Source organism: Stylophora pistillata, chromosome 8, assembly GCF_964205215.1.
Source record: "Stylophora pistillata chromosome 8, jaStyPist1.2, whole genome shotgun sequence".
Lineage (NCBI taxonomy): Eukaryota > Metazoa > Cnidaria > Anthozoa > Scleractinia > Pocilloporidae > Stylophora > Stylophora pistillata.
The window spans coordinates 4,578,534-4,590,426 of record NC_142526.1 but is presented as its reverse complement, the minus strand read 5'-3'; the positions used below and the strand labels follow the sequence as shown (position 1 = coordinate 4,590,426).

The window sequence follows — 11,893 nt, the reverse complement described above, 5'->3', positions numbered from 1 at the left end:
AAGGGATATTTTCAAGTATTTTGTTTTAAAATAAAGAATTTAAAAATAACCCTTGACTAACAGCCTCATTTCTTGTGAAGAAATTGTCAGTCATTGGGAACTCTCCCCTCCCCCAGATATCTCTTCCTATTACACAGTTCCCCCCTAGTTCCAAGATGTCGGCGTTAAACTTAATAACAGAGGGGAAAGTTGCACTTTCCTATTTCATTGCCTGCATTCTCCTAGTTTTAACCCTGTTTCAAAGCTGTATTCTCACAGAAGTATGGAGTATCGCCTCGAGAGGCATGATTCTTGGATTTACTTTGTTTGCGACTTGTTTCGTTCCATATTCTTCTGTTGCCAAGAGAGCTGCTCTGTTAGGTAAGCGTTGAGGAATTTATCACAGCTGTTTTAACTGTTGCTCGGCGAAGAATTCCAAAGTGTTAGCGGTACCATTTTTATGTTTATTTTCTTGCAAATTATATTTTGATTTCGATCTAATCGAGCGAGTCGTTGCGAAGATGAGGCATCTGAAGTAGACTCTTGGCGGTTTATTTGCAGTTGCTGTAAGTTTCATTTTGTACGTGACACTACTTTTGCCGGCAAATAAAGAAAGCAGAAAGCTAGTTTATTGTGGCTTGAATCAAAGGAAAAGAAAGGAGCAGTTGATAGCTTGGGTAAATTTCTTTTTTAGCACTTTAATTTGCCAAGGCCATGAATTGACATCTTTCGACCTCAGTTACTGACAATAACCGAACAGATCTACTAGATATCGTTCAACATTCAGTGCTGTGCAACATTTTCCAAATATTTTTAATTCAGTATCATTGGAAAATGTTTGAATTATATGATAGGCTGATTTATTTAGGCATTTTGGTTAAACTGCACCCGTAATTCAGCCTTAGGCTGCAAGCGGTCAGAAATACTATATTATTATTATTATTATTATTATTATTATTATTATTATTCTTTTGGTTAGTTCTTAGTTATGACCTATTGGAGGACAGATGCATAGATGATCTCACTACAAACCATAACTTTCCTAATAATAATAGTAATAATGATAATAATATAATAATATAGGCGTGAGTAGTCCAGTGGTCAGAGGGCTGGAGTCTGGGTCTGACTGCCTGGGTTCAAGTCCTGGCTGGGGCACTACGTTGTGGCCTTAAGCAAGTCGCTTCACTCACATTGCTTTGTCTTCTTGGATAAGGCGTAAAGCCGTAGGTCCCGTCTCCTGCAGGGTTTGGGGTAGGAGACATTAATTTCTCACGCACAAGATTACTGTGTGGTGAATGTCCTCCCCTGGGTGGGATGGGTGGGAAGGTGAGATCACTACATGGACTGAAGTGGCTGCCAAAGGCGCCTGATAAAATGCTGACGTCCGATCTCAACCTTACTACATTGAGGCTGAAAAGCCCCTTTAGGGGAGCTTCAATCAAAGTTGCACATCAAATGCACATTTCAATGTTTTGCGGGGACTTGACAGACTAATTTTAACAGATGCCTCCAATTTCAGTAAACAGGCCAGACCACAATACCGGGAGCTACTTTTTGTGATAAGTGTGTTGTTTCTTCAATATCCGCTGCTAACCAGTACAGAGAAGATGCAGGAGACAGGGCCTATGGTTTTTTCATCCTTATCTGTGTAGACTAGAATATCTATCCATCTCTTGATATAGCAGAAAGGTAGCACATTCTCCTCAGTCATTTTAAGACCCTGAGTGTTAGTCCATTCTGGGGAACTATCCCTCAACCTCCCACATGGCAGTCCAGCACTCTACCACTTGAATTAACCAGGTGGCAGTACCAGTTCTTCTTCTTTATTTAAATCAAATGGATTCCATGTTGCTGTGGGTCTGTACAGTTAGGAATAGATAACAGTTGACATCCATATTTGGTGAGATTGTCACTTCAAGCCACGTGTTGCTCGCGCCATTTTGATAATCATCTGTGATTTTTAGCGGAGCAGATCCACAGCAACACGGAATCTATTAGTTAATGTGTTGTCAAAGTCTTTATGGAGGACTCAAAGTTTTTTCCACCTATACTCACAAATGGAATTTTATATTTTAACCCAAAGGTATCATTTTTGGAATTGCCATTCTCCTCAGCCTGGGGGAATCACCCTGGAAATATTTTGGTTGGTACCTAGCTGCATTATCATTCTTTCACCTCTCTGAATATATCATGGTGGCACGTTATTCTCCAGCCAAGCTATCTGTGGATTCATTTTTGCTCAATCACAGTCCAGAGTATCAAATTGCTGCTGTTGCTAGCTGGATTGAGTTTGGTATAGAACTGTGGCTTTTCCCTTGGATGAAGAACATTTTCATTGCAAGCTTAATTGGTTTCCTGTGTATGATTGGGGGAGAAACTTTACGAAAGCTTGCTATGATAACAGCTGAATCTAATTTTACCCACATTGTTCAGACTAGAAAGGAGAAAAGCCATGTGTTAGTGACCCATGGAATTTATAGCCTTTGTCGACATCCAGGATATGCTGGCTGGTTCTGGTGGAGTTTAGGTAAATACTGATCAATTATTATAAAGCAAAAGAAACTAATATGCACTCAAGGCTGTGCTCTAACAGCGCCCGGTGGCCCCTGGCGCCTTACTTTTGCTCTTGGGCGACTTAGAAATTTTAGTTTTTTCATACAAAGCATATGCTGAGCACCCTGGATTTCACAGTTTCAGAGCACTGGGCTCCATTCAATTTTTCTTTGAGCACAGCCTTGGCACTGATCAATTTCAAGCTTCAACATCTGTCCCACCAGGGTAACTCACAGCACAGGCATTTGACTGTCATTTGTGCACAGGGTTGGAGAATTTGAACCTTGTCTGGCTCGCCGCAGTGGGTGGTGAGGGGGGGGGGATGTTGAAGCATCTAATTGATTGATGAATTACATCTCTGCTTCCAAGAGAGACTGTTAAATTTGTTTTCCCAAGAGTCTAAATGTTTGAGACTCAAGAGAAAACAAAACTCTTTTTAGGTAAAAGCATTTTTTTTTGAAAATTTTCACGCATAGTGATCATGATAAAGTACTTATTGACTGAGTGTGGTTGGTTATTATAAATGCACAGACCTCATTGAACTTGCTCCGTCAGTCATGATTTTCCTGTCTACTCAGTCATTAAGTGCATAATAATGTACTTATTGACCAAGGACAAAGGCTAGATGGGAAAGTATTTAGCTCAAGGTCATGATGTACGGACTGAGCACAGCGAGGTCCATGGGGCATGAACGAACAGGTGTGCCAGGGCTGGATGGCTTTTTCCCCAACCAGCTTACATCAACCCATCTGGCCCTTAACACAGGACAGCTTTTACTATGGTTTTTTTTTATGGGATTTTGGGGTTGGATGGGTCATTTGATGATATATGTTTTTAAAGCTGAATCTCTTCATCTTTTTTCCTCAGGAACACAACTCACACTATGTAACCCCATTTGTCTCATGGGCTATATCTGGGCCTCGTGGAGATTCTTCAGTGAACGTGTCTATGATGAGGAAATCACATTAATTTATTTCTTTGGTGAAGAGTACGTAGCCTATCAGAAGAAGGTCACATCTATAGGAGTGCCATTTGTTAAAGGATTTGATTACAATCCAGACATGGTAAATAACTCATAGTTGATGGAAGCCACCAGAAGTTACAAGAAACTAAGAAGGACATAAAAGCTTTTTAAAAGGAGAAGTGAGTATCAGAGACTTGGTATTTATACTTTTCCAATATGAAATATACCTGAACATTATTTTGTGCTTTTTGCACATAAACCCTCTGCCAGAGATTGCCAATGGTTTTTGTCAGCTACCAGCTGTTTGAGCTTCCCTCGTGTCTAGCCTATGTGTCCCTCATTTCACTTTCTACAGTTCTCCTGATCCAAGTGTCCTTGGGGCAGCCTCTCTTTCATTGGCTGTCTAGTGTCCATCTAGCCTGTGTCCCTCATTTCCCTTTTCACAGTCCTCCTCAAAGTTTCCTCAGGGTGGCCCCTCTTTTTTATTGGTCATCCAGAGTCTATTGCAGGGAAACTCTGGGAGCAAAATAACTGCCAATCCGTCTCCCCCTTCTTCTCTGGGAATCCTAGTTGATATGATCTAAACCTTTTTTGCTGTGCAGCTCATTGTTGTGGTGTTGGTGTTAGGCCAAAAGATGCAAAGAATTCTTTAAAGCCATTTTTTTGTTCTGAAACCCAAGTGAATCTGCCATACTGAATCATTTTAATGCAAACTTGGAAAGGTTAGGTTACTCTTTGGAATCTCAAGAAAAGCCATCTTCATATTTTCATGTGTACTTTTCAGTGGTGGAGATGCAAATTACTTTTATTGGCCAGGGACAAGAAGCATATCTCTTCTTTCATTGGGTAATGCAGATGGTGAACACAAATTCTGTGCCAAATTTGTATGATTTTATTTTTTCAGGTTGTTAGTCTCAAATCCACAATTTTTAATTGATAAATGATTAATTTTATTGATCATTATTTTATTATTAATATATTTATTTAATTAATATCATCCAGTTGCATCTTAGAAAACCTTGAAAAATTGTAAGTTGATTTTGAGGGATCAATATTATTGTGTATTGATTATTCACCATGAATATCAGTATCTATAGAGGAACAAATGTCAAAACTACAAAAAATTGTTTTGACTGTTTGAGAATTATTTTTCTTGGGCCTAACTTGCTTTTTCCTCAAAACCATGGTTACAACACAGTGACATTGTGTAAAAATTTCCAGTGGTCACAGGTAGCTAGGCTCCACACTAATAATATTTAAAAAGGAAGAGCTACTCAGTGGATCTGTTAATAAACCATTATTATTGTTATTATTATTATTATTATTATTATTATTACTATTATATTAAGTACTCATTTAACTTTCTTTCTGAGAAAGCTCTATGTTGGCATCAGCCCTCGTGTCTTATTTATTGGATTGGAATACACAATTTCTTTTAATGTAAATGTTAATTGCATCTTGATGTCGATGTCTTTTGCTCTGGATGTATTTTGAGATCCCCCATTGCTGATTTACATTCAAAATCCGTCAGTTATATGCAAGTGCAAGAAGAGAGCCAAAAAAAATAAATAAAAGCAACAAAAAAAAAAAAACAAAAGCTAGAAAAAGCAAAAAACAACAGGCAATCATTTTGAAAAACAGGTACAAATGAGACAATTTTTGCTTCCATACTCAACACTTTATTTTTGTAAGTTAATTTATTGTTCATGAATACATAAAGTGGCAGATATTTTGTAATCAGTGTAATACAGATAAGTAGTCAAACAAATAAATCTTCTAAAACTGTCATGCTAAACCGTTTTATTATTATTATTGTTATTATTGTTTTTACTATGGTTAAAATTCCTTTTCACCGTAGATTTCCTTTTTGTTCTTTACTATATATTATATATTTTCACAATGTTTTCCAACAGGTAGATCATGATAGACTACTAAATTATTTTACAAATAAATCGTTGTCAAAACATAAAAAAACCGAAACAATTAGATGTAAATAGCAGACTAAAACAAACTTTGTCTGAAGAGACCGGACATCATTATTTTATTGCCGAGGGGGTTGAAGGAGATTTAGTGGATCACAGAGTTTTTCAGGGAAGCAGTAGGAGAGGAAGTCTTCTTTAACAGAGTTCGAAGGGGGCATCAAGAAAAACTAAACACTTATTGTGTTCGGTTTTTGTGATAGCCGGAATAATCAAGGTCTCGGTTAGTGTCATCAGCCTCAGCCTTTGGCTTCGGCTTCGGCTGAATTAACACTTACCTCGACTTTGATTATTCCGGATATCACAAAAACCTCATCCAGTAATTGTTTAAAATAAATACAGACATGGTAATGTGTCAAGTTCCAATCAAACCATCCTGGAGTTCCTTAATTTCGTCAAAGTCAAGATCGAACAGTTTCAGCGTAGAGCAAATTATTTTCCATCGTGGCGAACTGACGTGGAGGCCTTGACAGATCTGAACTTGCGTAGACCAATGGCCTTGTCCTCGTCGTTATGTTCTTCTTTTTATTGTCTGCTTAGAGTCAATTTTTATTCCAGTCGTGATCGTCAAAAAAAACCTTTAAAAGAATAGCATCAGCAATGTGAATTTTTATTATATTTTTTGATCGTATTATACTTTTTTCATATGGAAAAAAAGAACCCGCCACAATTTGCTAACCGTCTCCTGGTTAGCTCAATGGATAGAGCGCTGGATTGATGTTCGGGAGGTTGAGGGTTCGAGGGTTCTAGCCCCGGCCGGACCAACACTCAAGGTCTTAAAATAATTGAGAAGAATATGCTGCCTTTCTACAACATCAAGAAATGGTTTAGATATTCTAGTCTTCTCGGATAGGGACGAATAAATGGAGGTCCCGTCTCCTGCAGGGTTAGGGGTAGGAGACGTTAATTTCCTACGCACGAGATTACTGTGTGATGGATGTCCTCCCCTAGGGTGGGATGGGTGAGTTGTTGTCTTGCGTTTCATACATGAGCCTCTGGCTCGGGCAATATGGGTAACCATGCCCCACGTAAAGACATTAAACTTTGATTACTGACTACACTCTCAACATGTAGCTTTATAGCTTCATATGTAGGAACCCTTTAGATATACCCTAACATCATATTCTCCACACTGTTCTCTAAACATTTCACAAGAGGTTGATAAGGAGAATTTGGTAACAATCAAGAGCATCTTAAGTTGGTGATCATTTCCCTTATTCTCGGGACCTTAGGGTGTGATTCAGGGGTGATATACGGAGGAATGGGTTTCTAGTCGCCCAGCTAGTATCGAAGAGGCTTGGGTTCGAGCTTTGTCGAACCCCACATTTTTTTTTTTATTTTCGAATGCTTTGCCCTCAACAGTTGACTCAACAGCAGTTTACCTGCGATGATGGATTCGTAGCTAATCGTTTACATTTTAACTATGATTGCATATTATTTGTGTAATGAAACACCCTCACTTCTTGTCTTTTTGTGTTGTGTTATGACAATAGTGATCGTTCCAGGGGCAAAGCGCCTGGTGGCCTAAAGTGCCTATATCCTCTTGTTCTTTATCAATAGTCCCTTTTACAGTTGTGGGCTTGGTGGTCAAGCCTTTGAACAGGAGTGAGGCTAAGGGTGACCCTGTTGTGATAGAGACCTGTATCTACTTAGCATGATAACAAAGAAATTTGCATTTGAAAAGCAGCAACATCTCTATCATAACAAGGTCACCCTTAGCCTCACTCCTGTTCAAAGGCTTGGCCACCAAGCCCACAACTGTAAAAAGGGCTATTAAAGACAAAAGAAGAAATAGAAAAAAAAATCCGAGTGAACTTTGTACCTTAAGCGGCCTTGCATTAGCTCTTTTTCTCTATTATGTCTCAGCCGTATAAACTATTTGTTGACGATTATTTCTACCCTCAAAAGCTTGAACTAATAAGATTCTTACATCAAATATCTCTGGTTAACCCCTTTTCGGATAGGTCCGTGTTGCAAACCGACTCACAAGTCAAGTGAAAACGAAACTAGATTTCTTAATTCATAAATCGCTTGGAACCATCTCCGATTTAGAATACAAGAAAATTTTTGATATTGTCGCTTACCTTCGGTTGTAAAGCTCGTTTGCCTTTTTGGCATCTTCTTGTCCTCCATCTTGTACCAACAATACACGGGCTTCGTTTGGGACGATTTTGTGTGGAAAAAGTAGCTGCCATTTTTCCAGAAAAACTCTGCTGATTAAAGGAACATTCAGATTCCTTGACGCAATCAACAAGAAACACGGCGATGAAAAAGTATAGGACAAAGATCCTCTTAGCTGACATTGTGCGATGGTTGTGTTGCGGTTGATTCGGTCTTCAGGTGCAAAATGTTTTTCTGGAACATCTGATGTGATGTCTTATTTATACCCATTAGTGGCAAAATGTTCCTGTTGTTTAAGCGAATGATATTGTGTTAAAAACAGTTTAACTTCCGTGATTTGTTGGATAATAGCCTTCTGTATCAATTTCGGAAGTTCGACACTGCTTTAAAACCAGGAAGCGAAACGGCAAAATCAAAAGTTGGGCCGCTTTGTGGGAAAAGAAAACGAAACAAGTCTGAGCAAGCCGGAAGTGCGACAGAGAAAAAGAAAGAGTGTTTTTATCCATAAAAGAGGACGAAGGTAGAAAAAAAAATTATATTCTCAGGCTTCTTTAACGTAAACCGCATTTGCGTAATTTACCGCCAAGAACCTTTCGTCACTTCATTGCTTAACAGAAGTTATAAATAACAATGATTGATTTGTATTGGAATTCCAAAAACATGTTACGTAACCGCTAAAATACAGCTGTCTGCTATAGTTTCACTCCGTTTTCAAATCGTCAAAAAGCTTGATAGGCCTCAAAGGGTTGAAGTTAAGCACAACAGTCTTTCGAGCACATTAAGAGATTTTTGCTTTTGTCCAACTAATATGTATCATATGCAATACATCAGCTGTAAACCAGCTCTGTTAACTATCCAGAGTTGTCATATTCAGCAAATAAATATATCTTATTAGACGGTTTGTTGTGTAGTATCGCTGAGTATTTTTACGAGTTGTGCCGTAATTTGACGAGCCCGTAGGGCGAGTAAAAGTACAAATAACGAGTAAAAATACTCAGCGATACTACACAACAAAATGTCTAATAAGTTCTTTATTATCCAACACGCCAAAGTGTTATTTCAGTGCGGGCGAATTTCGCGGATATTTATTTACGGGGAGTGCGTGACAGTATGCGAAACGGAACGGAATCATTGGCGCGTTGTTGTGTTGCTGTTTCTATTGTCTTCCTTAAATGAAGAAATTTTATGGTCGTCAAGCTGTTTTTCTTCGTTCGATTCATCTAATGAACTTGGATCTATATTTGCCAGCCATTCTGACTCTTCGTCTTCGGAAATATGATTCAAATTGTCCGCCACTTTTTTTTTTTTCGTAACTACAATCCAATTCTTCGCTTGCGCGATACGAGAAAACTTGTTTAACTGGTATTACAATAGACGAGTACAAATACCGCGTGATATTTGTACTTGTCCATGGCGTTATTTGTACTCGTCTAGATGTAGTTGGATAATAATTTGGTATATTAATAATGTGAATGCTGAAAAGAGTTTCTGAAGCTGTTGCTTCGAGCATTAGTCCTTCGCCAGAGCGAAACTTTCCCCCTTTATTTTCAGCCAGAACCTCGTTGTAGTTTCTTAAGTAAGACGCATTAAAATTTCACATCAGCGGAGGCCTGATTGAACAAGACTTTCATGAAACTGAGGTAGTCAACTGAATCTACACTCAGATGTAGGGATTAAGAAAGGAGAAGGTGCTAGTTGAAACCAGTTGTTGAAACCAGTTGAAAGCAAACGTTCCAGAAGTCTTGATACCGAATGAAAATTTTTCCATGCTGTAACTTGGAAATTATAATTTCACTTAAACACCAACGGATGACAGAGTACCATGAATTGCTTGAATATATTTAGAAATGATCAATTCATGTGATGATTCAGCATGCTGTTGCGTGTAATACCAGCGGAAAATAATAGAAAGTTTCAAATTCTATTCCCTTTCTCAGCGGCCATTATCGTCCAGAAAAAGTGACGTACAGAATTTCGGCGGTTAGCGGTTAGTAAAGAAAGATTTTGTTTTCGTGTTAAAACGCGTCATACATACACCTGTTGTGAAGGAAGAAGGCGGAAAACTTGACGCCGCGGCAACGAGAACAAAGGGAACGGGCCAGGCTTAGAGTAGAATACTTGAATGAATGCCATGGGCTCAGACTAGAAGGTGATCATTACAGACTGATTAACGAATATAAGATAAACAAGCAGCTTTTAGGAACTAATTTCGACTCAGACAAGACCGTGACAAAGCGGCTGTAGATTACAAGTTGGTGAAACTTATTGGATTGCCACGACCCTTAAATTTCCGCGTAGAAGTTTCCAAAGTTCATGTTTATTTGTTATTTTATTTCACGCTGGCGATCACTCTTGGTCATATAGCCTTTCGTGATTTTGACCAATAAAAGCTTTTGGTCTTTCCATTTGACTCTTAAAGCTGATAATAATAATTTAAACTAATCCCCTAAAATATCATGACTTCGTGTCCATTTGAATTAAGTCCCGCAATGTTTAATAAACAAACCTGGCATTGTTGGCGACTCTGATTTCAATCTGAACAACTTAAGCACTGAGAAAACTCCTGTAGTTTTTGACGACCTCTAACAGCTTAACCGTTAATGTACGAATGACAAAAATTAACGGTTTTTGGTCAACATAGTTAACGATTTGTATCAACTATGACATAAATACTGTCATGGCATAACCCGCTTTGGCTTGTCTATGTTAAAATCCAGTTCCATGAGCTTTTTTTTGTTGTTTTTGTGTTTATTAATCGGTCTTTCTTGATAATTGGCTAGTCTGAGCGCGAAGTGTTCATTTTAAGTTACTAAAACTCTAACTAGCTGCCTTGTTCTCACAAGGCTACGCCTACGGGATTTTTGGGATCTAATTTTTGACGATGTAATGAAGAAACTTTCGACAGGAGCGAAGAAACTTAACGGAGTCACTTTCATCAAGGAAACACAGAATTCAAAGATGAAAAAATTGCTAGAGCGGGTGTAAGGGTTGTCAGGAATGGCGAAACATGACGCAAATTTTTAGACGACAAACCTGAATAGTTAAATTTAATACTACAGAACGTGTCGAAAACGAATTGGCGTGGGGTTAAATTCGCCGCCTTCTTCTTGCAAAACAGGTGTATATATGACACGTTTTAACCCGTAAACATAGCACCTCTTTTCTTTACTAACCCATACAAGCTGAACCCTTGTGCGTCACTTTTTCTGGTCAGTGAAACCGCGAAGACGGGAGGGTAGAAGTTTGAACTTTTTCTTGTTTTCCGGACAAAGTAACTGCTAACTTGCAAGACAACAAGGTAGAAGTTGTGGAAAATTTGTTCATTTTGGACAATCCCACTGATCGTCAAGGTTAACGATCCTCATTAAAAAATACAGTTAAAAGATACCGTTCTTTTAAAAACACCAAGTGAAAATGGTTTTTGTAGACAATTCAATTTTGTTGACCAAGTAGCTTATAATTTATAACGACAAAAGAAGTGGGGGGAGAAAAATGTCATGGAATTCGTGTCATAGAAACTTGTTAAAAAAAGTTAAACAATGTTGGCTTTTTTGTTTGTTTTTTTTACCCTAGGGGTATTTTTTTAACGTGCATTGTATAAGACAGGAAATACGTACGTATTGCGTGTAGGGTGACACTGGACAAATATTTTTCGTGATGCTGGGCGGATTTTTTCAGTAATTTATCACAGAAGACGTCAAAGCGTGGTAAAAAAAAAAAAGACGCACACAAGCCGCATTTGTTTGTAATGTTAAGTTGTGTCTACTAGGTCGAACGACCGATCAACAACAGGAAATCTTTCTTTAGATATGAGATATTGGTGGATAAATAGACCAAACGTCACGAATCAGGTTCTCATGAACCTTTTTTCAATTTCTTGTCCGAAATATTCCAAGCTGAATCATTTCATACTCAATATTCGAAGCCAAACGAAAGCTTTCCTGTCTACGTAATCTAATGACTGATTTGGTTGTACAAACACTGGGATAATCTGTCTACAGTGAGCTGAACGGTTGTAAAATAAGACTCGATGGGTCAAACATAAAGCCGAACGCCCTTCGCAGGTGTTTTATCTGACTCTCTATGTTGTTGTAAAATGACTAAAACTTTCCCAGTTTTTCGTTTCCTAAGCTAAGAGGCATTTTTTTGTAAACCTCATTACAGGACACTGCTAAAATTAAAGTAAAAGTTTCCAGTTATAAGAAAATGGCAGCATAAAAATAAAGACTTGAGAATTAGTTATCCAAAAGAACGGACTGGAAGTAATTTTTTTTTTGTCTTTAGAAGCTCTGGAATT

General features: G+C 38.2%; 1 protein-coding gene and 1 long non-coding RNA gene across 3 annotated transcripts; one reads left to right on the top strand and one right to left on the bottom strand.

The window, feature by feature from the left end:
- The first annotated feature begins 142 nt into the window (after positions 1 to 142).
- On the top strand, positions 143 to 5,282 carry LOC111345496 (protein-S-isoprenylcysteine O-methyltransferase). Of its 2 annotated transcripts, XR_002696289.2 has the most exons (4): positions 143 to 360; positions 2,063 to 2,506; positions 3,400 to 3,675; positions 4,281 to 5,282. XR_002696289.2 is itself a non-coding variant. In XM_022952782.2 (3 exons), exons 1-3 carry the CDS (start codon positions 156 to 158, stop codon positions 3,609 to 3,611), a joined length of 861 nt encoding a protein of 286 aa, XP_022808517.2. In that variant the 5' UTR covers positions 143 to 155; the 3' UTR covers positions 3,612 to 5,282. The 2 variants fall into 2 exon arrangements, 1 of the variants encoding a protein (XP_022808517.2); XM_022952782.2 differs by having other exon boundaries at positions 3,400 to 5,282.
- LOC148724538 (uncharacterized) lies at positions 5,280 to 8,134 on the bottom strand. Its single transcript, XR_015990749.1, has 2 exons — positions 7,560 to 8,134; positions 5,280 to 6,053 (listed from the first exon to the last, which is right to left on the bottom strand). It is a non-coding gene; the product is annotated as an uncharacterized LOC148724538 (long non-coding RNA).
- Positions 8,135 to 11,893: the final 3,759 nt, after the last annotated feature.

Bases quoted from the DNA above. Each gene is read 5' to 3' on its own strand.
- LOC111345496 (XM_022952782.2), top strand. From the start codon at position 156: ATGTCGGCGTTAAACTTAATAACAGAGGGGAAAGTTGCACTTTCCTAT. The intron at 361-2,062 runs GTAAGCGTTGAG...TTTAACCCAAAG, and splicing joins CAAGAGAGCTGCTCTGTTAG to GTATCATTTTTGGAATTGCC. The intron at 2,507-3,399 runs GTAAATACTGAT...TTTTTTCCTCAG, and splicing joins CTGGTTCTGGTGGAGTTTAG to GAACACAACTCACACTATGT.